This window comes from Schistocerca nitens, chromosome 2 (assembly GCF_023898315.1).
Source record: "Schistocerca nitens isolate TAMUIC-IGC-003100 chromosome 2, iqSchNite1.1, whole genome shotgun sequence".
Lineage (NCBI taxonomy): Eukaryota > Metazoa > Arthropoda > Insecta > Orthoptera > Acrididae > Schistocerca > Schistocerca nitens.
In genome coordinates, this window is record NC_064615.1 from 715,374,478 (window position 1) to 715,402,086 (window position 27,609).

Below are 27,609 nucleotides of genomic sequence, written 5' to 3' on the forward strand. Positions count from 1 at the left end.
ATGACATTGTCTTCTATATGTGCACAATTAGTTTAAATAAAACATTCTTATACTTTGGATGTGACTTGATTATTTTTTATTATGGTAAAGTAAAGGTAGCTCAATATATCTTTAGTGCCCTCTCCTTGAGGTTTTTCTGTATCTGCCATGGACTGAAATCCTGTTCCATTAGTCCCCTGGCAATGTCTGGTATGCATGTATTTGAGCTGCTAAGTGTAGATATGAAATAGTATGGTTGGTATGCATTAACACATTAATGGTTGCATTCAATACAAGCAGAAAGTACTGTGATACTGTAACAAACATAAAGTTTTTTTACTAGTCTCCTCTTAGAGTATAACATTTCTGTTACAGGATCATCATCATGTTTCACATGGAGAAAAGTTCAGGGAAGCAGTAGCATCATGCTTAAAGCATAACCCACAGCAGATTATTGCTGTTGGTACAAACTGTGTCAATCCAGCATACGTCTCATCCCTTCTCAAGGATGCAGATCAAAAAATACCATTTATAGTTTACCCAAATAGTGGAGAGAAATATGATGCAAAGACAGGGTAAGACTGGTAGGGAATATTTCTAAGTATTGCCTTATATCTTTCAGATTCATTTTTGCTGTAGAATCAGTTCACACAGTTACATTCTCCATTGCCGTACTCTGAACAGGTGTGACTGCGTTACAGAGCCAGGAGAATTTAGCGCTCTCTCTCTCTCTCTCTCTCTCTGTGTGTGTGTGTGTGTGTGTGTGTGTGTGTGAGAGAGAGAGAGAGAGAGAGAGAGAGAGAGAGAGAGAGAGAGAGAGAGAGAGAGAGATCCTTCATCCCTATTGTTTGGTGAGTAGTTTACTTTGTTCATTCCAATGTTTTTATCTCCAGTAGTGTTATCTGCAAGAGTATCAGAGTTTCAACAACTGTATATTTCTTAAACCTGTGAATGTCGTTAAAGATTAAGTTTTAGACTCTTCCTTCAAGAATTTGTGTTAGACTTTACTGTTATTTGCTTCGGTATAAGGTTTGAGATTCTAACATTATTACTTTTTCCCATACATCTAATACTGATAATAGCAATAAAGGAGTCAGGAAGGTATTTTACAGATGTTAAATGACAGGCCATTGCTCCTTGTAAAACTGATATAATAATGTACATAATTACAGGTGATTTATATTTTAGCTACTACACTGTGGTGATGTAACTACAATCAAGTCCAAATCCAAAACTAGGGTCATCAATGAAGTACAACACTTCACAACGGAAGCACAATTTTTACAGACGTCAACATACAACCAGAATGGGACTGAACTCCTGGACAAAGTGTGTTGCTATTTATACAAACCCTGAATATTCAAGAGGGTAAAAATATTAAAAACGATGGAAACTCCAGGATGGAGTACCAACAATATAAGGAAAAAGATAGATTACTACCCACTGTAAAGGTTATACATTGAGTTCAGACAGGCACAATGAAAAGACTGTTCCAATTTTAGCTTCTAGCTAAAACCTTCAGAAAAGGGAACAAACATATTCATTCACACTAGCAAGTGCACCTCATGCACACATATGCCATTCTGGTCAGTGCTGCCAGAGATGGTGGTAATGTGTATGTGAGATTTGCTTATTGTATGAATGAATATGTATGTGTGTTTCCTTTTCTGAAGAAGACTTGGGACAAAAGCTAAATGTGTAACAGCCATTTCATTGTGCCTGTCTGCAACTCAATGTATCATATTTATTGTGAGTAACAATCTGTTTTTCATTATATTGTTGATATTACGAACATTAGATATCTCAAGAACCTTCCAGAAATTATAAATACTAAATAACAAATAACTGCTTATGGTAGAGTTCAAAACGGCAACTTGCAGCAAGCCAGCAATGCTAACTGATATGCTACACTGCTTGCAGCACAGCTCACAGCATTGCTTCTTCTACAAGAGAAACAGCAACCTGCTGGTTCAGAAATTCTTATTGGAACTGACTACAGCCCCCTGGATCGAGATTTTGTCAGTGATCCTCTATATCATCAAAGATAGCCCCCTTGATATTTTTAATGAGAAGTTTTGGTTCAGTGAGAACTGAATTCAGTCATTTAAAAAATTAATATAAGCAAGACAGGTAATAAACCTCTCTTAAAACCAGTGATTGCAGATTGTTCTCCACCCATTATGCCTACTTTTGCAAAGTTACCACCCCCGCCCCCCTCCCCATCAAAGCTTCACGATTGTTGAGCAGGAAGCCCCTATCATCTATTTACACCACAGGACTGTAGCGTGGCTTCATATGGGGGGACATGGCCCATGTCTCTGAACTTTTATCTTTCTGTTGAAGGGACATAGTCTTCAACTTTGTTTGTGATCTCCAACAAGTGACAAAAGATATGATGTGGCTCAAAGCAGTGCTTTAGTAACTTTTTTGCACAGGCATAAGACTCCATACCAAGTATCCTGGACTGTATGTCACTGGCTGGTGCTTGGTTCTCTGTTTTCTCCTAGGTGCCAAAGATCTGTGTAAGAGCCATTGTCTTGCTTCTTAGGTCCTAGTTATGAGGTGTTTCATGTAGTCATTCTGAGTATTGTCTAGTTGAAATGGGAAGAGTATATCCATTGTCATTTCATCCTCATGATCATGCAGTAAAAAGAGAGAGAGGGAGAGATGTGAGGCCTAAAGTGTCTTGCTTCACTGTATTGTAAGTGAATGAAATGACGGAATGACAGGTATTATTGTATCCTAAGCTCTCTATTCAACATCCATGTACATTGAGAGCATATCTGCCAGGGTCTGATTAAAATGTTCTATGAAGCCATTTGACTGTGGGTGATAGACAGTTGTCATCCTGTGGGTGATATTACAATGTGAAATCCCTTCTGATATGGGTCAGGACCAGAAAACTTTTTCTAGATCAGACAGCATCACATGGGTTCCTCTATGCTTCAAAATGTTGTCTTCTGTAAGGAACATGGCTCTTTCTGGAACTTCAGTATTAGGCACTTCTCAGGTGACAGCTTAGGAAGTGAGATAGTTTCTTTTTATTTCGCGAACCTCCCCAAGAGGTCCATTCTGGTTTGGTGAAATGTGGTAGTACTGCAGACTGAGTTGTTACAAGGTGCCCAAAGGTAACTCTGGCACATGCTTCAGTCACTGGCATATCTTGTGGTGACTCACATGGTGTTTACAGATCAGTAGAGTGTGGCCAGTGACCTGCATTTGATTTTGTCTAGAGGCTTTGTGAACCCCAGGTGACCAGATTCGACCACTGTAGACAAACTTCAAGACAGCTGGCCATAGATGAGCTACAATTTCCACAGAAATGGATCATAGTTACTCTTATACAATGTTCCTTTATTTGGAATTTTCCTTTGGTTAATTTCTCATTCTTCAAAGCAGTGCTAGCTCTTCCCTCTGTTCGGCAGCAGTGTCATTGAATGCAGCTATGACAGAGATTTTGTCCACTCTGCTGTTTCCTGCCAAAGGATTCCTTGAAAGAAATTAAGTATCCTTGTGCTTGTATCCATTATTGTAGCCACTGTGATGACATACTCCTGAAGCCTCAGTGTCCAACTCAGCAGTGAACCTGGTAAATCCTTTTGGCTAGTCAGCCAGTGTGGAGGATGAAGGTCCCTCAAAACAGAGAATGGTTAAATAAATATGGCCAGAACTTATTGATGACCCAAACAGCTGCAAGGCACTTTTTCTTGGACTCTGAGAGTACACTGGAAGCATAAGCTATCATCTTTCAGCACTTTCCTGAATTTTTACCAGACGTGCCAATATCCCACAATCAGTAGTGATTGTATGAGGTTCTGTCTCATCATTCTCGTCACACAATGCTAGGACAGAAGTAGGTGTTAACATCTCATTAAGTAGAAGGAAAGATCTTTCTCACACCCCATTCCAGGATAATTTGGCACCTCCCTGCAGTAGTTCTTGCAAGGAATGTGCCTTGGTATGGAAGTCCTTTATGAATTGCTGGTAGTAAGAGCACATTCCAAGAAGTCCTCTCTTATCACAGATGTGCCAGCGAGTTGGAAAATCTGCTCTTGTTATCTCTAGATCAGTACAGACTCCATAGCTAATCACTAGGTGCTTCACAGTTTTTATTTCTTGCTACAGGCTTGCAGAAATGCTGTTTATTCACATAGAACAGTGTGTAAAGTTACTGTCTCTGTCACAGCGACAGGTTTAAAGCTCCACTCTCTGTTATTTTTGTTAATTTTGTGGCTAACAGACTTGAGTATGGGAGCTTTACATAGAGAATAAGCTTTGTTACAAAATAACCTGATCATGTGCCTAATATGAACATCTTATACTTGTCAGATATTAAAGTTTTTCAGTTGAAAATTGGAAAATGTCACTTTGAAATAACAACAATTCAAGTCAAATTACTTTGTTTTATTGACCCTTTAAACACTGACACACTTCCCTAACAAAGTCTAAACTCATCCAGTCTTGTGTTAACACTTGAGCTCATTCGACATTCATGCTGAAGTAACCACTGTTACATTGCACATTTTCACATTAATGAAACATATAATCACTAATCATGGAACCTTTTTCAACCGACTTTCTACTATTAGTGTGTTTTTCCACAAAAGTTACTGATTCACAAATACAGTACTGGTTCAACTGCAAATCTCATAACTAATCTCAAATGCCTACCTGCAAAATAGCCAAGTTACTCATACTCTTCTCTCCTACAAACTGACGTAACACTTTCAACTTTTAATTATAGTTCCTAGCAAATTCTTCATACTATTTATCCATGACATGGCTCACACAACACATCCTTTCTGAAGCCCAACAACGACTCTCTGCGCACACTAAGATGGTACATGATTAATAGTGCTGGAGCACTGTTGATGCTATACACAGCAAGACAGTGCTCCTGCCAGAGAAAAGGGATGCTCAGCCCTGAAAATTCCAGTAGCCAGTGATAAATAAGGAGTAAAATATTGCTATATCATAACATCAAAAATAGCAGTTCTCCTTACATTTTCCCAGTAGAATCTAGGGAAAAAAACCCTAATGAACAACCCAGCAAAAGCTCCATCCTGAGTCATTATGCTGCAATGCAATTAAAGTATCATGCACACTTCACACACTCTTATTCGTAAGCCAAAAACTTACAATTATTTCCATTTTGGTAAGTATATGTGATTAGCAGACAATGAACATATGTATAAATGAAACTGGTTAAACAGCTAGACTGAACAGTATTTAATAATCTCAGAATTTCTTTGTATATCAATTAAGTCTCTATAAAATGTCATCTTAACAACTTTTTCCTTCAGTAAACAAGATCATACAAAGGTTGAACCAAAAGTAAGGTTCCCATATTTTTTTTACAAATAGAAAACATTGTTTATTGTTATTAATATACATAATTGAAAAGCTTACACTTTTGTCTATTTATCAACATAGTCTCCATTTTTTTCGACACAGTTTTGAAGATGGTGCTCCGGCTTTCGTGTTCTTAAGTCGATGAAGTCTCCCGCCAACCTGTTGATGAAGCATGTGACTTCTGCTTGCACTTCATCATCACTCTTGAAGCATTTGCCACCTAAGTGTTCCTTTAGCTTGGGGAAGAGGTGATAATCGCTGGGGGCTAATTCCGGGCTGTATGGGGGATGGGGCATAACAGTCCACCAAGATTTCTTAAGCTCCTGTGTTTGATGAGAGACATGGAGTCGAGCATTGTCATGAAGAAGCACTACTCCCTCCATCAATTTTACTCCTGGTACTTCTGGATTGCTCACCTAAGTTTGGTCAATGTTTTACAATACCTCTCTGAGTTTACTGTCTTCCCAGGTTGCATGAAATCAATGAGAAATACCCCATCCCAATCCCAAAACACAGTCACCATAACCTTTCCTGCCGACTGTAATTGTTTGAATTTCTTTGGTGGTGGTGAACCAGAATTATACCACTGATGAGATTGTTGTTTTTGTTTTGGGGGTGTAATGAAACACACACGTTTCCTCTCCCATGATGATAGAGTCCAACAACTTCTCTTTTTGCCCCCCCCCCCCCCCCCCCACCCATTATTGAAGAAACTTGCAAACAGTCAAGACATTGCTCCTTGTGTCCGTCAGTCAGCATCTGGGACCCAGGAAGCAAACACCTTGTGATAACCCAGTGTTTCTGTTAAAGTTCTTTCAGTTGTGCCATGGGAAACTTCAGGAATGCGTTCAACAAGTTCACAGACAGTGACCCTCCGATCTTTGAGCTGCTCACTGTTGATCTCCTGGACAATCGCATCCGAAATCGGTGGTTTTCCACTTCATTCTTCATCGTGAACTTCTGTCCGACCCTCAGCAAAAGCCCTGCACCATTTGCGGACATGCTGAATGGACATAAACTCTTCACCATAAACCTCAGTCAGCTGCTAATGAATCTCCACTGGTGGTAACTACCTTGCGCGGAGAAATTGCAAACATCTCCAGTACCCCTGAAGGTTCCACATCCCTCCATGCACTCAGATTCTTAGCTGATATTTGTGGACGTGGTTCTGTCTCCCCTGGTGACAGGCAGTAGTCCTGCAGTGTGACCGGTCCCCTTGGCCCCTTCATCCCTTACCAGGCTGCCAGTCATGTGATCATTCTGTGCGTCCTCCCTGGAACGTAAACGTCTTCATCTCAGGGCCAGCTCTTTGGTCTTATGGGCTACCAACGATCAACAGCTGTTCTGGATCTTGTCATACATGGTGTCATTGTATTGATTTGTCAGTTCTTGCTGAACACCTTGCAACCCTCTGTGTGAGAACATCAGCTTTCTCTTCTTATCTGACTACTTTTCTACTTCAGAAGCAACAAGTTGAAGACGTTTCCTTATGTTTCACTACCCACCAATCTGAATCCTGTAATAAACCCTTCATTGACTGGGAACTACTTCAGCTTATTTCCTTGTCCCACAACACAACCCCAGGCCCTGATTCAATTTGCAATCACATGATCCAATACCTGAATGTTCCCCTAAGGTAACATCTCCTAAGTGTCTTAACCATATTTGGCTCTCTGGTGCCTTCCCCTCACATTGGCAAGATAGCATAGTTGTTCCGGTCCTTAAGCCAGGCAAGAACCCAACATCTCTCAACAGTTACTGACTGATTAGCCTGACCATTGTACTCTGCTTGAAAGAATGGCTGCCCACATATTATGTTGAGTTCTTGAGTCTCGGGCCTTTTGTTCCCCTATTAGTGTGGTTTCCAGGGTGGATGATCCAAAACTGCCAATCTGCTGCTTAGGTCGGAAACAAAAAATCCAACAGGCTTTTTCTAAACACCAACCGTTTTTGACCTGCATAAGGCATACGACATCAAATTTTACTTAACCTCCATGACTGGGGCTTTTGAGGCCTCCTACTAATTTTTATTTGTCAGTTTTTATCAAAAAGGTTGTTCCGGCTTCACTCTGCTCCAAACAGGTCCAGGAGAATAGTATCCCGTAGGGCTCTTTGAGTGTCACTCTGTTCCTCATCACCATCAGTAGTGTAGTGACCTCTGCCGGGCCACTTTTCACTCCTGCATTGTATGTTGAGATTTTTCATTTTTTACGGCTCCCACTTGGTAGCCTGTGCTGATTCCAGCTCCAAGGTACCATCTGGCAAGTCTCTGCATGGGCTCTTTCCCATTGATTCCATATCTCTCCTACAAAAATGCAGCTCATGCATTTCTGCCACCATGGTCCATCCTGACCCAGAACTCTACTTAGGTATCTGGCATCTGAATGTTTTAGCACCATCCCATTTCTTTAACCTCCTTTTTGATAAAATGCTGACCTGGCTGCCCCTATTTGTCAGCTGAAGACTAGCTGTATGTGGAAGTTTAATGCTTCCTGCTTCCTTGTGCACATCTTGGGGTGTGGATCATGCTACTGTTATCTGGCCTGGTTTTCATCCCAACTGGACTATGGTTGCCAGGCTTATGGTTTGCCAGCTCCTTCAACTTTGAAACTGTTAGATCTAGTCCACCATCATGACATGCATCTGGCCACAGGTTCCTTTCAGACTAGTTTAATAGACAATCTCCTTGTTGAAGCACGAATCTTCCTGTTTTCAGAATTGATGACATCAGCTCTTGATCTCCTATGCAAGTGCCATTTGGCAGTTCCCTGATCATCCCACATATCCCATTCTCTTTGTATATGAGGGGTGTCGTCCTCATGCCAGCCACTAAAAAAATGGTTCAAATGGCTCTGAGCACTATGGGACTTAACATCTGAGGTCATCAGTCCCCTAGAACCTAGAACTACTTAAACTTAACTAACCTAAGGACATCACATACATCCATACCTGAGGCAGGATTCGAACCTGCGACCACAGCGGTCGCGCAGTTCCAGACTGAAGCGCCTAGAACCGCTCGGCCACCCCGGCCGGCTGCCATCTACCCTCAGGTGGAATTACCAGATGGAATGTGCCTCATTCCCTCTGCCAAGATCTCCATCTCCCCTCTGTGGATTGTGCTTCCTGAATTTCTCGCACACTTCGCCTTTGATGGTGCCCAGGCCATGGATTAGGACTGATCTTGTTAAAGGTCTTAAAGTCTGTCACCCCCATGATGTTTTGGCATCTGTTACATCCTCTTCTTATAGAGTTGTAGGGTAATATCATCTTTTACATCAATGGCTATAAAACTATGGATCATGTTTTATGTCTCCTGCTGGTATGAAACGCCATTCACTTCTGGGAACATGACAGAGCTGACAATCATTAGCAGAGACCTCCATTTTATTAAACAGACAGTGTTTCAGTATATACTGACTCAATGAGTAGTCTTCAGGCTACTGACTGATGCTATTCTTGCCGCCCTTTGGTGTATACTATTCATGAATTTCTCACTGACCTTTGTTATGCTGCCTGCTCAATTGTCTTTCACTGGGTCTAAAGTCATGTGGTTATCCTGGTGAATGAACTGACAGATCATTTGGCTGGAGTAACACTTAATTGCTCCACATTCGCTTTGCTGATCCCAGGTGCAGACTTGCGGGTGTACATGAGATCTCTCCTAACTCAGAAATGGAACAAAATCTGGTTGGCTGCTGCCTCACCTAATAAATTATGTACAATCAATAAGACTACTGCAGCATCGCACTCATCCTTCTGCCTCTCCTGGATGGTTTCCACAGTCCTATTTGTCTCTGCATCGGTCATAATGGTTAACCCATAGTTTTATTTTGTTTAACAAGCCACCCCACATTGTGATTGTGGAGCCTTACAGACAGTAGCTCATATCTTGGTGGAATGCCCACTCCTTGTGACCCTCCATGCTAAGTATGGACTTCTGGAATCATTGCCTGTAGTATTGACAGATAATTTGCTGATGGTTGAACTTTTTCTCAGTTTTCTCCATGAAACTGGTTTTTATTCTTAGTTACAAAGTTTTATTCTACATCCAGAGCAGCTAAAAACTTAGCTGTTCTTTGCATCTACTCAGTACTCATTATTCATCCAGTTTGGTTGAGAATTAGTGATATTTTTCACAGTTTCTGTTCATGGGCTTAAGTCTGGCATGTGGGTTATACAGAATTAAGATGCTCACTTAACAGCACAAAAAAGACCATTGGCAAATATAGCCTGTATTAAAATCTTGTACAACACTGATATAAATTAAGTGTAGCATGCCAGTGTTATTATTTACATTGGGAACACTTGAAAGGGAAAGATAGTTTCAAAAATTATGTAAAACTGGTTGTCAGTGTTTTATATATATATAAAATACTTTTCTGTGAATGGAAGCACTTTCTGTAATGTAACATTGCTACAAAGCACCCTCTGCCACACAACATTTGTACGTAGCACCCTCTGCTATGTAACAGTGGTACAAAACACCCTCTCCCACACTTCATCATTAGGATATAATCACCTCTGCCACACATTAGAATGAAGAACCCTCTACCACACAACATCAGTATGTAATATCCTCCGCTATGCAACATCAGCAAGAAGCACCATCTGCCATATAACATTGGCACAGAACACCCTCTGCCATGTAACATTGGCAGCCGCTGGACAGCAACGCCTTGCTGCAAGAGCAGCTGCAATTCAAGGAGTTCTGGTTTTCACTGATAGATGGCAATGGCATTGTTTCTACAGCGTCGGGGTAGTGTCTCAGCAAATAAAACCAACATTAATACTGAAAGCAGTTTTCTTAGGAAAATGACATGAAATGTAGACTGAGCTGGACTACCTCCTGAACAGCAAGCACTTCCTTTACACATAATTTCAAAATTTCAAGAATCATATAAATGTTATAAGAATGATCCAAAGTCTTCTAGAACTTGTATTAAATTACAAGTGGATCAAACCTAGGTCAGCACACCACTATCTGTCTAATTTTAACTGCCAATCTGGACAATACACAAGCTGCATCCCATACAAAACCAACCCATTTTATAGAGCATCTTTATCCTCACATTCAGTTTATGTTGCCACCACTGTGACCACTTAAAAGTAGCCCTTCTCACTGTTTTGTCATGAACATTTGATGCTGCATTGTTGATCCCTTTTTTTTGTGCTAAAGACAATCTTAATGTGGAGTAATGAATGTAATTTTTTTCTTCTGGTACTGTAATTCTATACGTCATTGCTCCTTTTGAACTACAGTGGATTGTTTACAACAAACTTCATGAGCAAATAAATATACTGTGAAACAGTAGTCAGAATGCGTAACTCCTTAAACACGTGTGATAATATGTAGGTGATGCATTCATAATCTGGCTGCATGGACATCATTACCTACAAGACTTTCTGCAGCACCTGAACTCACAGTAACAGACTGAAGTCAGTTGCAAAGTCTAACAGAAAGAAGAAGTCTCTGCTGCTAGGTAGTTCACATGGTAGAGGTGTTGGCCAGCAGCTGCAGGAAGTGTTGGGGAGTGAGTGCCAGGTCACCAGCATTGTGAAGCCTAGTACAGGGTTGGCTCAGGTGACTGACAGCATAGGAGAGTCATGTAGGAATTTTACAAAAGAGGATCAGGTAGTAATAGTGGGTGGAACAGGGAATAGTCTTGATAGGGGTATGGGATATGATGTAGGTGGTGACCTGGTAAAAATAGCTTCTCAAACTGGTGGCACTAATCTGCATTTCATGCAACTGTTTCAGCATTATGATCAGCTTCATCTAAATGCGGCTGTTAGGTGCGTTAACATGTGGCTGGAAAAGGCACTGATGGCAGAGGGCATGGGTCACATTGCAGTATTTCCAGTTGAGTCTATCAGTAGATTGGGTTTCACAAGGAGTGGCCTGCACCTCAATAGGCACGGGAAGGGGAGGCCGGCAAAGCTTATACGTGACAGTGTAGTGGGTGGTCATGGGACTACTCATGGACAAATTCCTGTAGTAGTTGGTGTTAGAGCTGCACCTTCCTTAGACTGAAGTCAACTGATATGTAGTTCACACGGTAGAGGTGTGGGCCAGCAGCCTCAGGAAGTGTCTTTCTGTCAGTAAAAGGGTGAATGGCCTTTCAGACCATGATGCTCAGATCTTAACATTAAAAGGCTTTTGTACTCAAACAAATGTCACATATAATTACAAACTATGTAGGAAGTTAATCCAGCGGCAATAGAGAGTTTTTTAAACATTGTCAAGGAACAAGAGTTGCCGATAACATAGATGACAAATATAATGCTTTCCTTAACACATTTCTCTGGTTGTTTGAGAGTTGATTTTCATTAGAATGTTCTGAATAGTGTTCAAGCCATAAAAAGCAGCCTGGTTGGCTGACTAGTGGGACAAGTATATCATGTAGAATAAAGTGGGAATTATATCAAAATGTTAGAAGTAGTCACAATCAAGCTACAGTGGCCCATTACAAATAGTATTGTAAGGTGCTTAAAATGTTATTAGGAAGGCAAAGATTATGTGGTATGCAAAAGAATAGCTAATTCACAGGATAAAAGATGTATGTACAGTATTTAACAATCATTTTCTGAGCATTGCTGGTGAATTAAATAAAAATTTAGTTTCTACAGGGAATCATATTACTGTCTTGGCAAATGCCTTTCTAACATTAATGTCTGAAATACTCCGCTGTAATATAGACAAGGGGGAGATTAAGTCAATAATTAAATCACTGAAGACTAAGGGACTCATCGATATGATGGAGTGCCTAGCAGAATATTAAAGTACTGTGCTGCATATGTTAGCCCTGTACCTAGCCATATTTGTAATTTTTTCTTTAGGAATGGTCAGTTTCCTGAAAAATTAAAATACTCAGTAGTAAATCCACTTTATAAAAAGGGAGAAAGGGATAATGTAGACAATTTTAGACCTCTTTCTATGCCATCAGTGTTTTGCTCAAGTTATTGAAAAGGCTGTGTATGTAAGGATAATTGATCATTTTGCATCACATAATTTGCTATCAAATGTACAGTTCGGCTTTAGAAGTCATTTAACAACTGAAAAAGCTATATTCTCTGTTTTCTGTGAGGTACTGGATGGGTTAAACAAAAGGTTTCAAACACTAGGCATATTTTTTGATTTAATTAAGGCATTTGATTGTGTTGATCACAAAATATTGCTCCAGAAATTGGACCATTATGGAATACAGGGAGTAGCTCACAATTGGTTCACCTCTTACATTAACAACAGACAGCAAAAGGCCATTATTCACAGTGTTGAGAATGGCTGTGATGTGTGGTCTGAGTGGGATATGGTCAAATGGGGGTTGCCCCAGGGATCAGCGCTGGGACAACTCCTGTTCCTTATTTATGCAAATGATATGCCCTCTGGTATTATGGGCAACTCTAAAATATTTCATTTGGTGATGATACTAGCTTGGTAGTAAAGGATGTTGTGTGCAATATTGGCTCTGTTTCAAATTGTGCAGTTCATGATATAAGTTCATGGCTTTTGGAAGATAAACTAATGCTAAATCACAGTAAGACTCAGTTTTTACTGTTTGTAACACACAATTCAACAAAACCTGACAATTTAATTTTACAGAATGGGCATATGATAAGTGAAACTGAATTGTTGAAATTTCTAGAAGTTCAGATAGATAATAAACTGTCACAGAAAGCCCATGTTCAGGATCTTGTTCAAAGACTTAATGCTGCCATTTTTCCAATTTGAACAGTATCTGAAGTAAATGATGGTTCAACACGAAAATTAGTCTACTTTCTTATTTTCATTCACTTATGTCATATGGTATTATATTTTGTGGTAACTCTTCTCATTCTAAAAGGATATTTTTGGCTCATAAATGGGTGGTTTGGGCAGTAAGTGGTGTAAGTTTGAGAACCTCTTGTCGACCACTGTTCGCTAGTCTGGGTATTTTTTTTTTTATATTGTCGTTTCTTGTCAACAATATCAGCTTATTCCCAAGAATTAGCAGCTTTCACTTAGTTAATACTTGGCAGAAATCCAACCTGTATTTGGATTGAACTTCCTTAACTCTGTTGCAGTATACTGCTACATCCATTTTCAATAAGCTATCATAAGAATTCAAAAATCTTAGCAATAGTCCACGTGCTTTCAAATTGAAACTGAAGAGTTTCGTCATGACTCACTCCTTCTATTCTGTTTAGAAGTTCTTTGAAAAATTAAGCTGATTCTTGTGTTGTATTGTTGATTGTGTTTACTTAAACTTATGGCTTGACTTTGTTTGGATTCATAAACATTTTATTTTATCTGTTATTACTTTTATCTTGTAATTTAATGTGCTGACACATTCCATGACCTTGGTGATTTGCTTCTCAGTTTAGTCCTACAAAACCTGATGTGTAAATAAAGGTAAATAAATCAATTTAACGATGGTGGTAGAAGAAAACAACCAGCTTCCATTCCTGGATGTGCTCGTCAAGCAAAGACCAGATAGCACACTAGGACACAGTGTCTACCGTAAACCGACACCTACAGATTTGTGCCTGCATGCCTCCAACTGTCATGCTCCTTCACAATGAGAAGGTGTCAGTGGGGTATAGACCACACGGAATCGCAGACCTTGACAGCTTAGCAGCTGAACTGCAACTTTTACAGGGTGTGTTCCACATGAACGGTTACAACCACTGCCAGATAAAATGTGCCCTAAAACTGAAGCAGCTGAGAACACAACCTACAAAGGACAAAAACAAACTGGCTGTGATGGCAATTGTACCATCAGCACAGATCAGAAGAATACATTGAAAACGCAAGGTCAAGTGTGTATTTTGCCCTCTGTACAAGGCAAAAACCTTATTAGGATTAGTCAGTGATGACTTAGGACTCAGGAAACAGGGAGTTTTCTACATGCATTGCCAGTGCGGGAAAATGTGTAGGCCAGACCACCCGGACAATACAGAAGAGATGCCCTGAGCGTGAACGCCACACAATGTACAAACATCGAAGTCCACCTTGGCAGAGCACTGCATCTCCCATGGACACGACATGAACAACAATGGCACAAACGTGTATCAGCAATCGAATACCTTCTGGTTTTGTGTTATCAGAGAGGCAGCAGAGATATGACTGCATGGCATGCTTATAAACAAGGGCAGCAGCCTTCCTTTAAGCAAGGCCTGGGATCAAGCCTTCAGTATGATCAAATCATATCAGCAGTCTATGCAGAAATCCACTCCCATCAGGACAAGCATTGTCACCATGGTGTCCGAGATCTACACATGGCCACGACTGTGGAAGGACTGCAGTTCATGATGTGTCATGAGGCACAGTGCTTCATCTACCACCCGGTGTCATGCTTCCCCCACCACTGGCTGCGAGCCGCACGGAAGAATCAACATGCAGGCTGCGGGAAGGGGGAAGAAACTAGATCAGTCAGACTCCAACAACATTTGAAGACAGCAGGAAGTTGGCTTGCCGAAATATCGCACCTTTTGGATGACGCCACCCGGCTGAATACATGAGAAATATTCAAGATCCTTAATCAGGTGCTAAAAGTCAGTGAAACTGATACTTTATACAGTACTTACCGCACAAATGTGCAATATTTACTCCACAAGATAAACATTGCATTATGATTTTATTATCACAGACATTCATAAGGTGGTTTCCTGCTATTTACACTACTTGAAAACTCATATCCCCAACAGCGAGGCTTTCAAACATGAAAGAGCTTGTATCTGTATGTATAGGAGGCTGCATTATAGAGGCTACCTCCAAAATGATTACGTCTAAATATTATCTTGGAAATTGTTCACATATTGATGCATGGATGCCTTCCTTCCAGACTCTTTTCATCCCCTGTTGGATATGTTCTTAACTTTTTATTCCTAATAAAGACGAAATGTTTAAAATGTTCAGGAAGTGCTGGCTTTTTTAAATCGCAATATAGTTTTTTTTTCTGTAGCTGATTAATAGGTGCTTGTCTGCTGTCTTAAAGATTGTTAAATTTCATTTTGGGTTACATTTGATTGTACAATCTGTAAGCTGAAATGCAGCTATGATTGCATTTATCCTGTGCATTATAAATTGATAGGTACCATAACTATACTCCTAAACAGGTGTACCTACAACTTTATTTTTCACAATTGTATTTGTTGTGGGATCAGAGTCTTGTAGAATTTTTTGAACAACTTCGTGTTTATTATTGACTGTATCATTTATTACAATATTTAACATTGCAATTTCATCCTTACATCATTTCAAAGTGTTTATAGGTGCTGAAAGCTCAGCGGTAGTCAACATTAATAAAGACAATGAAAATACCTGAGCGTCTCTGGATCATTTACCATCTGGCTTGTCACATATACAACTACTATGTGATTGGTAGGATAAAACCTCACACAATTTTTATTCTTTTCATTTATGTTGACTACTACTGTGTTTCCAGCATCTGTAATCACTTGAAATGACCAAAGATAAAAATTGCAATATTGGGTACAGCAATAAATGAAACAGTCAGTGGTCAATATGAAGCCATTTAAGAGAGGTTTTATTTTTGTTAATGGCTGGCAATGTGGACTGCTTCATTTGCACAATTTCATTATTCTGTAGCTTTTACAGTGACGGTACAATGGCTCCATCTGTTCTGTCATCTCTATGTTCTACTAAATTTTTTTTCTTTTTTTCCTCTCTCAGAGTAGCAGTTGCAGTGTATGTCCTCAGTTATTTGCTGGATGTATTCCAGTCTTGCTCTACAGTTTTTACACTCTACAACTCTCTCTAATACCATGGAAGATATTTTCTGATGTCTGTCCCTTCTTCTTGTCAGTGTTTTCCATATATTCCTTTCCTCACCACTTCTATGGAGAACATCCTCATTCCTTATCTTATCAGTACACATTATTTTCAACATTCTTCTGTAGCACAACATCTAAAATGCTTCAATTTTCATCTGCTCCAGTTGTCCCGCAGTCCATGTTTCACTACCCTCCAATGCTGCGCTCCGAACATACATTCTTATAAATGTTTTCCTCAAATTAAGGCCTGAGGTCTATGTTTCATTCTAGCAGACTTCTCTTGGCCAGGAATGCCCTTTCTGCAGAGCTAGTCTGCTTTCTATGTCCTCCTTGCTTCATCCATCATGGGTTATTTTTCTGCCCAGGTAGCAGAATTCCTTAACTTCATCTGCTTCGTCATCCCTGATTCTGATGTTAAGTTTCTTGTGGTTCTCATTTCTGCTATATCTCATTGCTTTTGTCTTTCTTCAATTTACTCTCAATTCCTATTCTTTACTCATTAGATCATTCACTCCATTCCACAGAACCGGAAGTTGTTCTTCACTTCCACTGAAGATAACATTATCACCAGCAAACCTCATCGTTGATAGCCTTTCACCTTAAATTTTAATCCTACTCTTGAACCTTTCTTTTATTGATGTCATTGCTTCTTCAATGTATAGATTTAACAAAATACTACATATCTGTCATACACTCTTTTTAATCCAAGCACTTCGTTCTTGGTCTTCCACTCTTATTTTTCCCTCTTGATTCTTGTACATACTGTATATTAGCCTCCTTTTCCTATAGCTTACCCCTACTATTCTCATAATTTTGAATACCTTGCACCATTTTACATTGTTGAACACTTCTTCCACATCAATAAATCCTACAAATATAGATTGATTTTCCTTCAGTCTTGCATCCATTATCAGCTACAACATCAGAACTGCCTCTCTGGTGCCTTTACCTTTCCTAAAGCCAAAATAATCTTCATCTAACAGACTCTCAGTTTTCTTTTCCATTCTTCTGTATATTATTCTTGTCAGCAACTATGATGCATGAAATGTTAAGCTGAGTGTGCAATAATTGCTGCACTTGTCACCTCTTGCAATTTTCAAAATTGTATGGATGATATTTTTACAAAAGTCAGATGGTATATCGCCAGTTCCACACATTGTGCACACCAGTCTGAATAATCATTTTGTTGACACTTAGCCAATGAAATGTTATCTGTCACTTCTGCCTTATTTGATCGTAAGTTATCCAAAGATCAAAGATCTTCTAAATTTTGATTCTAATATTGGATCTCCATCTCATCCCTGTCGACTCCTGTTTCTTCTTCCATCACGTCATCAGACAAGTCCATCCCCCTAAGAGGCCTTCAATGTACTCTTTCCGCCTATCCGCCCTCTTCTCTGCATTTAACAGTGTGATTCCCATTGAACTCTTAATGTTACCACTCTTGCTTTTAATGTCACCAAAGGTTGTTTTACTTTTCTGTATGCTGAGTCGGTCCTCCTGACAATAATTTCTTTTCGATTTCTTTACATTTTTCATGAAGCCTATCCACCTTAGCTTTTCTGCGCTTCCTGTTTATTTCATTCCTAAGGTTCGTATTTCCTTCTTTTGTCAATCAAGTGAAATATTCCTTCTGTTACCCATGGTTTCTTCATAGTTACCTTCTTTGTATTTATGTTTCATTTTCCAACTTCTGTGACTGCCCTTTTTAGAGATGCCCATTCCTCATCAACTGAATTGCCTACTGAGCTATTCATTATGCAGTATCTATAGCCTCACAGAACTTCAAGTGTATCTCTTTATTCCTTAGTACAGTAGAGTCCCGTTAATCCAAACTAATTGGGACCGGACCTTGTTCGGATTACCGATTTGTTCAAATTAGCCAGAATTACAGTGATGAGTTTCTAGAATCAAGTATACCAAGCAGATAAATTACACCATGGTAACAAGTGTGAGAACAATGGCTCATTCTCACTCCGTGCCCTTATTGTTGGGCGTTGTTGAGGCCATTGTAGTGTCTGAGGTCAGTTTACTGCCAGTTGGTTCGCAAAACGCCTGGTTATGTTAGTTATCGATCACTGGCACGCATAACAGTTCTATTGTATTCATTCAGGTGTAGTGGTGTACGTATTTTTGTCATGAGTAAACAAAAACATACAACATTAACTCTCAAAGAAAAACTGAATGCTTTGAAGTGGAAAGACAATGGTGAGAATGTATCTAAATTGGCAACGGAACTGGGTGTTGGAAAAAAACCATTTGTGATTAGAAGAAGAACCGAGTGAAGCTTGAACAGTCCTGTGCAACGTCTTCAGGAAAAACACTCAAAATTCGGCAGACTTTGAAACAGTCTCAGTACGATAAAGTGGATGAAGATCTTTTCCTTTGGTTTACGCAGGAATGAGAAAGGGGAACACTCATTCAGGAGAAGGCTGTTTACCTGAACAAGTTAATGAATGGTGATGAGTCTTTTAGTGAGAGTACAGGTTTCTTGGACAGATTCAAAAAAGGTCATGGAATCCATCAGCTAACAATTACTGGAGAGAAGCTTTCTTCTGACCGTGATACAGTGAAGGAATACTTGAGTGAGTTTGAAAAAAATGATAAGAGAGGGAAAGTATTCTCCCCAACAAATTTAGAATGCTGATGAGACTGACCTTAATTTTAGGGCATTGCCAACAAAAATCCTGGCATCAAAGACAGAAGACCATGCTCCTGGTTTTAAAATGTGCAAAGATCGTGTGACTGTATTAGCGTGCAGCAACACTGTTGGTAATCACAAGCTGCCTTTAATGCTGATCGGCAAATCTGCTAGGCCCAGAGCTTTTAAAAACTGCAACATGGAGTCCCTGCCCATATATTATCGCAACCAGAAAAAAGCATGGATGGGTGGTAAGCTGTTCAAAGAATGGTTTCACGGCCAGTTTGTTCCCTCTGTTTGACAGTTTTCTAAGGAAAGTCATTTTTCTCCCCGTGCAGTCCTTTTGATTGATAACGCGCCAGCACTGAGGAATTATGTGATGGAGAAATTATGGCGAAGTTTTTGCCTCAGAATGTTACACCATTTCTACAGCCAATGCACCAGGGCATACTGCAAACATTAAAACTGATTTACAGAAAACAATTTTTAAGAATGCTGATCCAAAATGATAACATTCCTTGAGTGGAAAAAAATAAAGACCAAAGTGAAGGATGTTGTTTATTGGGCCCCTAAGGCATGGCAGAATATTTCAGAAAATTATCTGAGAAAACCGTGGAGAAAATTGTGGACATCTCTTGAATTTCAGAACAACCTAGTTTAAAATGAAGAGGAAAATCTACTCCAAATGATACAGACAATCCCTGGATCAGAAGAAGCTAGTGAAGGAGACCTACATGAGTGGATGGCAGCGGATGGGGTATGTGTGGAGAGCCTTACTGACACTGATTGAGTTGCTGCTATGACTCAAGACCAGGAAGAAGTGGAATGCTGTGATGGAAGTGAAAATGAGCCTGAAAGCGACAAAGGAGAGCTGGTGCCATACAGTCACGCAGCAGAAGCCCTGGACCTCGCGCTACATTATTTGGGGCAACAAGCCCACTGCTATACCTGCTGATATGCGTCATATAACAGACTGTCTTCATTATGCCAAAAAAACAATGACTGTTTTTGTCATCTAAAATGTAGGGATAAAATGTCCACTGTATTTTAGCAAGTTTGACAGTTTTTCTTTCATTGTTATGAATTGTTTAAACTGAATGTTTTCTTGCTAATTTTTCTAATACATGTTTACTGTACTGTGTAAATTAAAATAGTGAATATGTACAGCAATTTAATGCCCAGTTTTCCATACTTAGACTAACATTTTTCATGTTTGGATTAACCGAACGTTCGGATTAGCGGGACTCTGCTGTACTCCCATACCCCACTTCTTTGCACACAGTTTATTTCCGACTAGTCTCTTAAACTTCAGCCTACTCTTCATCATTACTAAATTGTGATCAGAGTCTACAGCTGCTCCTTGCTACACCTTACAAACAGATATCTTATTTTGGAATCTCTGTCTGACAATGATATAATCCAACAAGAATCTTCCCATGTCTTCTGGCCTTTTCCAGGTACCTCCTCCTCTTGTTATTCTTGAAGAGAGTATTCACTGTTACCAACTGATATTTATTACAAAACTCAATTAGTCTCTCTACTCTTTCATTTCTGCTACCAAGCCCATATTCTCTCATAACTGTTCCTTCTGCTCCTTCCCCTACAACTGCATTCGAATCCGCCAAGACTATTAGATTTTCATCTTGTTTTATGTAGCGAGTTACCTGTTCAGTATCCTCTGTTTCTGACGTTAGCTTGTATATCAGAACTGTTGTTGTTGGTATTGGTTTGCCGTCGATTCTAATGAGAACAAACCTATCACTGAAATGTTCACAGTAATTCCTCTCTTCCCTGCCTTCCTGTTCATAATGATTCCCACTCCTGTTATATCATTTTCTGCTGCTGTTTATATCAACCTACAAGTGACTGACCAGAAATCCTTGTCTTCTTTCCATTTCACTTCACAGACTCTTCGCTATATTTAGATTGATACTTAGCATTTCCCTTTTCAGATTTTCTAGTTTTTCTACCACATTCAGACTTCTGACATTCTATGTACCAATTCGTAGAATGTTTTTGTTGGTTATTCAGTCATTTTCTCTTCCCTAGGAGCCCGCTTCTAGAGATCCGAATGGGAGACTAGCCTGGAATCTTTTGCCAATGGAGAGATTATCACAACACGTTTTCAATTCCAGGTCACATATTCTGGGATACTCATTGTGTCTTCAATGCAGTAGTGTCTGTTGCCTTCTGCATCCTCATGCCATGGATCATTGCTGATTTTTCTACCTTTTAGGGGCGGTTTCCCACCCCAACGGCAAGGAAATGCCGTGAACCTCTGTCCACTCCTCTGCCCTCTTTGACAAGGCTATTGGCAGAACAGGGTGACTTCTTATGCCAGAAGTATTTGACCACCATTGGTGATGATTTTTATTCATAATTTAAGCAGTCGCGAGTTATGACACCAGGATCAAGGATATTTTGATTACTAGTCAAAGATGCCACCCATAGTCCATGGGTGTTCCTGTATGATCTGGCTGAACTATGTTAGTGTTATTCTTAAAACTATATTTATATCCTGCAAATTAACAATCTGCTATTGTAGAACTGGTTCAAAATATTTAATTGGAAAATAATTTGCTAAAACTGCAGTTAGTAATTCCTACCCTCCACTTTTCACACATTACAATAATAGAAATTCTTTTAAAGAATGAAAGGTGTTGTCAAGGAGAAATTTTTTCGGTTTATTTTCAAATTTTAGTATACTGTGTACCAGACATCACTGGGCAAGTGATTAAAAATTGTAGTTGCAGCATTGTGCACCCCATTTTGTGCTTAAGATGTTCTTAATGTGGAGAGATGAATGTTTTTTTTTTTTTTTTCTTCTGGTTTGTATATCAATGTTCGTTTTGAGCTTCAATGAATTATTTACAACGAACTTCATGAGGGGCTAAATGTACTGTGAAGCAGTAGTCAGAACACCTAACTACTTAAAAAGACTTCTACACGGTGATCGTGGACGAGCGCCACATATTAGTCTTACGGCATGTTTTTGAGCAATGAAAACTTCCTTTTCAAAAAATGAGTTACACCAAAACATTTTCTATATGGTGTTATATTGAATGAAAATATACAAAATGTCAACTTACTGATTTGTCTCTCCCCAATGTTTGCAATGATTCTAAGTGCAGATGTGGCTGAACAAAGTTGATTTACGAATTCCAAAATGTACTTTTTCCTGTTGAAAGAATCATCAGTATTGACACCTAAGAATTTTGAAGTTTTCACCCCATTTTTTTATTTCCTCACCATGTGTTACAGTTATTATTCATGTCATATCTTCTTAAAATTGAGAATGAGATCATTCGCAGAAAATCGGGCAAAAATACTTTTAATACCATTGTTTACCATTCTTCTGTTGGTGCATGTATGCTTGGATTGATTACAACCCTAGTGTCATTCAAAAGAAGAACTGGTTGTGCTTTTTGTGCACAAGATGTTAAATTATTTACAAATATGAACAACAAGTCTTGGGGAACCCCATACATGAATTCTCCCGTTGGAAGAATCTCACTCGATTATATTGGTTGAATTACCAAGTACAACTTTCTGCATTCTTTTGGTTAGATATGACATAATCCATTGTTGGCTACCCCATCAATTCCATAAAACCTTAGTTTATCTAGGAGAATATTGTGATTCACACAATCAACTGTTTTCGATTGGCTACAGAAAATCCCAACCACTGCTATTTTGTTGATTAATGAACATGAAAATACCTCTCAATACAGCAACTCTACTGAAATCCAAACTGTGATTTACTGAGGATGTTATTATTACTCAGGTGAGATACTTCTCTAGAATACATAAGCTTCTCAAAAATTTTGTAAAATGATGTCAGCTGTAAAACAGGTTGGAAGTTATTGAAATCTATCCTATCACCTTTCGTATTTAGTGGTTTACAAGGACATATTTTAATCTCTCTGGAAAAAAACAGCTTTAGTTAGTGATGCATTACATATTTCAGATAATGCAGCGCATATTATATGGCAACATATGTTTCATACTCTATTGGAAACACCATCAAAACCAGATGAGCTTTTATTTATGAGGGAATATATAATTTTCTTACTTTCAGAAGAAGAAGTTGGTGATACATTGATATGAGTGATTTTTATATGCTGTGTTTTCAACATGCTGCTGTGATTTTTTCATTGAACTGTTTGTGCCTATATTTTCTGTTATGTTTAGGAAATGATCACATAACTTTGGACTGATCTTTCTTAGCCCTTCCACACAGTTCAGCAGTGATGTTATCCTCTTCTGTTACTGGTTGACCTGTCTCTCAGTTCACTACATTCCATATAGCCTTAAGTTGTCAGAATTACCGATTTCTGACATAGTGTGGATGTTCCTTCATTAACAATAAAAAAAAAAATATCACTCGGGGAACATGTCCTCAGTATTTTCCCAAATGTATTCAGAAGTTGCAATAAGCCGGCATCAGAGCCATCCTTTGTATGTTTTTTCCTTCTTCCTTCATTCTCTGTCTCTTCACCTTGCTCCACTTTGGGATTTGAGGTCTCTCTCTGTTTATTCTTCATACTGTGTGTTCCTGAAGGCCAGACCATGCGTTTGATGCGTTCAGGTGACTGACTAACATGTAATTCCTAGGCCTGGGTAGCCAGGTAGGGTTTGCACGTGCCACTGGTACTGGTCAGGCACAGGGAAGGGTGACTGCCTAAGCTGTTACCTTCCCAGTTGCCAATTGGTCCCTCTGTCTGGAGTTTCTGGAGATGAGACCTGTTGTGTGAAGAATCACCTAAGACAGCTGGAAGGAGCGCACCATCAGAGATGCTAGAAATCATGGGCGATTTTTTTGCAATGAGCTAGTTATCTTCATCTCGGTCAATGTCAAACAACTGTATGTGGAATGAGGCTAAAGATTCAATGACTATTCCAACTGCATCTCGGTTCCTCATGGTGTCACATACTGAAGGAGGTCATTTAATCCGTTTGTAATTGAGAAAGCTTTTGTTGCAATTGCAGGCTCTGTGAAGTCCTGCTCTCACTTACATAATGGGACTTTGATTCAGGAAACCAATTGTGCTTTTCAAGCACAACTGCTCACAGATATCATGTTCATGTGAAGACCCATCATACACTGAATTCTTTGCGTGGTGTTATTTACACTCAGTTGCTTGATAATGAGACTGAGGGGGAAATCCAATGTTATCTATCTGATCAGGGTTTCACTGTGGTCCATTGGGTAATGAAGGAGGTTGATGCATACTTACTGCCTACACGCACTCTTTTTTTTTTAACATCTGACCGAGTAGTGCTTCCATCGAAGATTAAGGCAATCTATGATGTCATCACAGTCTGATTGTGCATTCCAAAACCAATGCATTGCTAATAGTGTCAGCATTATAACCACATTTGCATGTACTGTCAAAACACGGCCAAATGTGTTACTTGCGGTAGAAATGCTCACAAGGGCAATTGCCAGCCTCCTCCTCCCCACTGTATCAATTATAAGGGTGACCATGTCACGTCGTACCACAAGTGTCCCATGCGTCTCGATGAACGGGTCATTCAGCAGATCCAGGTGAAGGAAAATGTTCCCTACCCTGCTACTCTCAAGTTGTTGGCTAGTCAAAAGCCCTGCATTTTACTATCTAGCACTTATAGTATCATTCTTGCTACACCTTAATCCACGAAGGACATGGCTATGCTGACTAACAACCTCCAATTCAGGACTATAATTGCGACATCACACAGTATCATGATGACATTCCCAGCTCCTTCTCCTGTAGCGGTGCAACAAGCCACCAAATCTTCACCTCCAGTGGCAAAATCAGCTGCTACACAACTGGCAGGACAAAAAGAACTCTACTGCAAAGACTTTTTATGTCCCTCCAGCCAACAAACATCTGCATCTTTGTCTGCCAACCATAAAAGTTCTAAAAAAATCGAACAAAGGCAAATGTTCTTCTACTTTCCTGATCTGGAGATCCTCTTTAATGGTGTTGCAGCATGACAGTCAACTGGCCATCTTCCATTTTGCCAGCACCCACTGCCTGCTCTGGAGTCTGCAGGCTGACCCAGGCAGAATGCTGATACCTCCACAGATTTCATGGAACAGGATTTTCCAGCCTCTGCGCCCTGTACAAGAGTCTTTGTTGACTTCCCTTTGTTTGTGCCCTCCTCACTATTCCGTGTTATGACTCTTCTCCAGTGAACATTCATGGCATTAGATCCAACCAGGAGGAATTAAGGTTGCTCTTGGGATCATAACATCCACTTGTTTTCTGCATCCAATGAAATTATGCCCTTGTGACAACTTTGACCTCTCACGTTCCTTCTGGTATGCTTTGACTTCCCCCCCACAAAAGGCATTCCATCTCATGGGGGAGTCATGCTGCTTATTTGGTTTGGCATTCATAGCCAAACCATCTCCTTGAACATCCAGCTGCAAGCTGTTGCAGTCAACATTTTCCTTCCTCCTTTCACCATTTGTAACATTACATCCTTCCGTAATTTGATGTCACCAGGGCAGACCTAATACAGCTTATTGGTCACTCTCTCACCCCTTTTTGCTGCTCAATGACTTTAATGCCCATGATCCGCTTTGGGGCTCTTTGAGAACCTGGCTGAGAAGTTCGCTTGTCGCTGGCTTTTTCAATCAACTCAACCTCATCTGTCTTAACACTGGAGCAGTCACATCTCTATGCAGAAGCTGCCAAACTACCACTTTCGTACTGGCATGATGACCTCCTCAGTGGATAAGGATGCCATTTGTCTTCCGTTCCCAGCCACCCATCCTATACCACGTTTTCCGATAACTCCCTTGACTGCCGGTATGGGCGTGCCCATCATCTCTGCTCTCCCAAAGCTTGCTTAACTTCATGCACCCTGCCACATTCCTAACCTTCGCTTCGTGTGGCAGTCCACATTCATTTTGAATTTCATTCACTTCTGAAGGACACTACTCCGGATTCAATCTATTAATGTAAGTTTCTTGACCTTCGCACGCAACTTAGAGCCATCAGTGTACACGAGGGTGCTACCGCTACGATTGACCACATTGTAGGGTGTGCCTTCGTCATTGGCACTGGTTGTTTTTGGTGTCAGTTTCCAGAACACTGCTCGATTTTTACAGCAGAACTCTTTGTCCTATATCAGGCCACCCTGTACACCCAATGACAAAGGCTTTTTAATTGTCATTTTCTCCAATTCTCTCAGTGCCCTTCATAGCCTCTGTGTGCTGGTACACAGTCCATTCCTTAGTAGAACAGGTCCAACAAAGGTTCCACTTGTTGACTGTAACAGGAGCCACTGTGCTGTTCATGTGGGTTCCTGGTCACATTGGTCTGGTAAGAAATGACACTGCTGCCAAGGCTGCAGTCCTCCTACCTCAGCCTGCTAGCTCTTCAATTCCTTCGGGTGATCTCCAAGTTGCCGGCTGTCTGCGGGACGGTGTCACTTTGGCATCACCACTGGTCTTGCCTTCACGGGAACAAGCTCAGAGAAATTAAACCTCTCCCAGTGGCTTGGCCAACCTCTTCTTGGCCGTCTAGTCATGAGAAGATAATTTTAGCTACGTTGTGCATTGGACACTGTCTTTTTAACCATGGCTGTTTCTTATGTGGCAATTCCCCACCGCTTTGTGCTCATTATCACCAACCTTCCACAGTTCATCATTTTCTGACCCACTGCTCCTTTTTTTCAAACGCTGATGTTTGAGTGTATATTTGTCATGTGACTTATCGGCCATTTTTAGCGAATGACACATGGGCTGTCAATCACATTTTACTTTTGATCCATCATTGCAATATGGCGAATGACATTTAATGTTTGGTTAGGGACTTCTGATGTGTCTACTGTGTATTTTGTGGCCCTTTCTCCAAGGGGAAGTCTTTATTTTTAGCTCTTTTTCCTTCCATCGATTGGGCTTGGCATATAGTCACTTTTAACTTCTTGGTGTTCTTAGGTTATGACAAGAACATCTCAGCTAAGTACAAAGGTGTACAAAGCCCTAAATTCTGTTGTCATTTGTCTGCTACCTAACATCTTTACATCTCCCCTTCCCCTTGACTCCTTTTTGTTTCAGTACATAGTTTAGTTTATGTAACATTACTTTTTCACTTGTGCTTAAGATTTTGTAGTGTGTTAAGTTATGCTCTTGTACTACAGGTGGCATTCTGGAGACAGCTGCAAACCCATTGAATCCTATGTCCACGAATGGCTTGACTTGGGTGTTCAGTATATAGGAGGCTGCTGCAGAACATATCCCGCAGATATTAGTAAAATCCGTGATACTGTTGAGTCATGGACACGTGATCATGTTAGTGGTAAAAATAAAAAAGAATTATAAAAATTCACCTGTTCCAGAGACAGTATGATAAAACTCATCTATTTAATGCTATATATTATTACTCTTGTTGTTAATACCAATATTACAGTTAAAGAAGCATTAAATTTGCAATAGCTTTTATGAATTTTGCAGTTACTTAATTTCTTTCTTTCTTTGCTTGATGGGAACTGTTCCTCTAAAGTGAGTTTGTTTTGTATTTGTAAAATACAAATCTTCTAATAGAAACTAAACTAAATTCTTCTACTGACATTCTGCAGGCAGGGAAGAAATTAGCTTATGTGAATAGGCATTTAATGGATGTCACTGTGTGTGTCACATCTATGAGCTACAAGTATTACCTTACCATAATTTTGCATATTGCTTACATCTTATAATTTCATTATTTTAATGAAAACAAAAACTAAGTTACTTTTCTGAGATGAGGATACAGGTACTGGAGAAGAAATCTTGGTGACACAAATCAAACAAGTAAGAAGACTGATGAACAAGAAGGAAATATAGGAAGAGTAAATAGACCATTCGATTTCCCCGTAACAGCGCGTCCACA

At 39.8% G+C, this 27,609-nt stretch overlaps 1 protein-coding gene across 4 annotated transcripts in view; it reads left to right on the plus strand.

The window, feature by feature from the left end:
• The window catches only part of LOC126236883 (uncharacterized), a 177,273-nt gene extending 150,087 nt beyond the window's left edge, over nt 1-27,186 (plus strand). For 3 of the 4 annotated variants that reach the window (XM_049946511.1, XM_049946513.1, XM_049946512.1), the window contains exons 5-6: nt 355-554; nt 26,882-27,186. In XM_049946511.1, coding sequence (XP_049802468.1) covers nt 355-554; nt 26,882-27,062 — 381 coding nt within the window. In that variant the 3' untranslated portion in view covers nt 27,063-27,186. Of the gene's footprint in view, nt 1-354; nt 564-26,881 lie in introns of all 4 variants that reach the window. The other variant, XM_049946514.1, reaches the window with a different exon arrangement.
• The last annotated feature ends 423 nt before the right edge of the window (nt 27,187-27,609 follow it).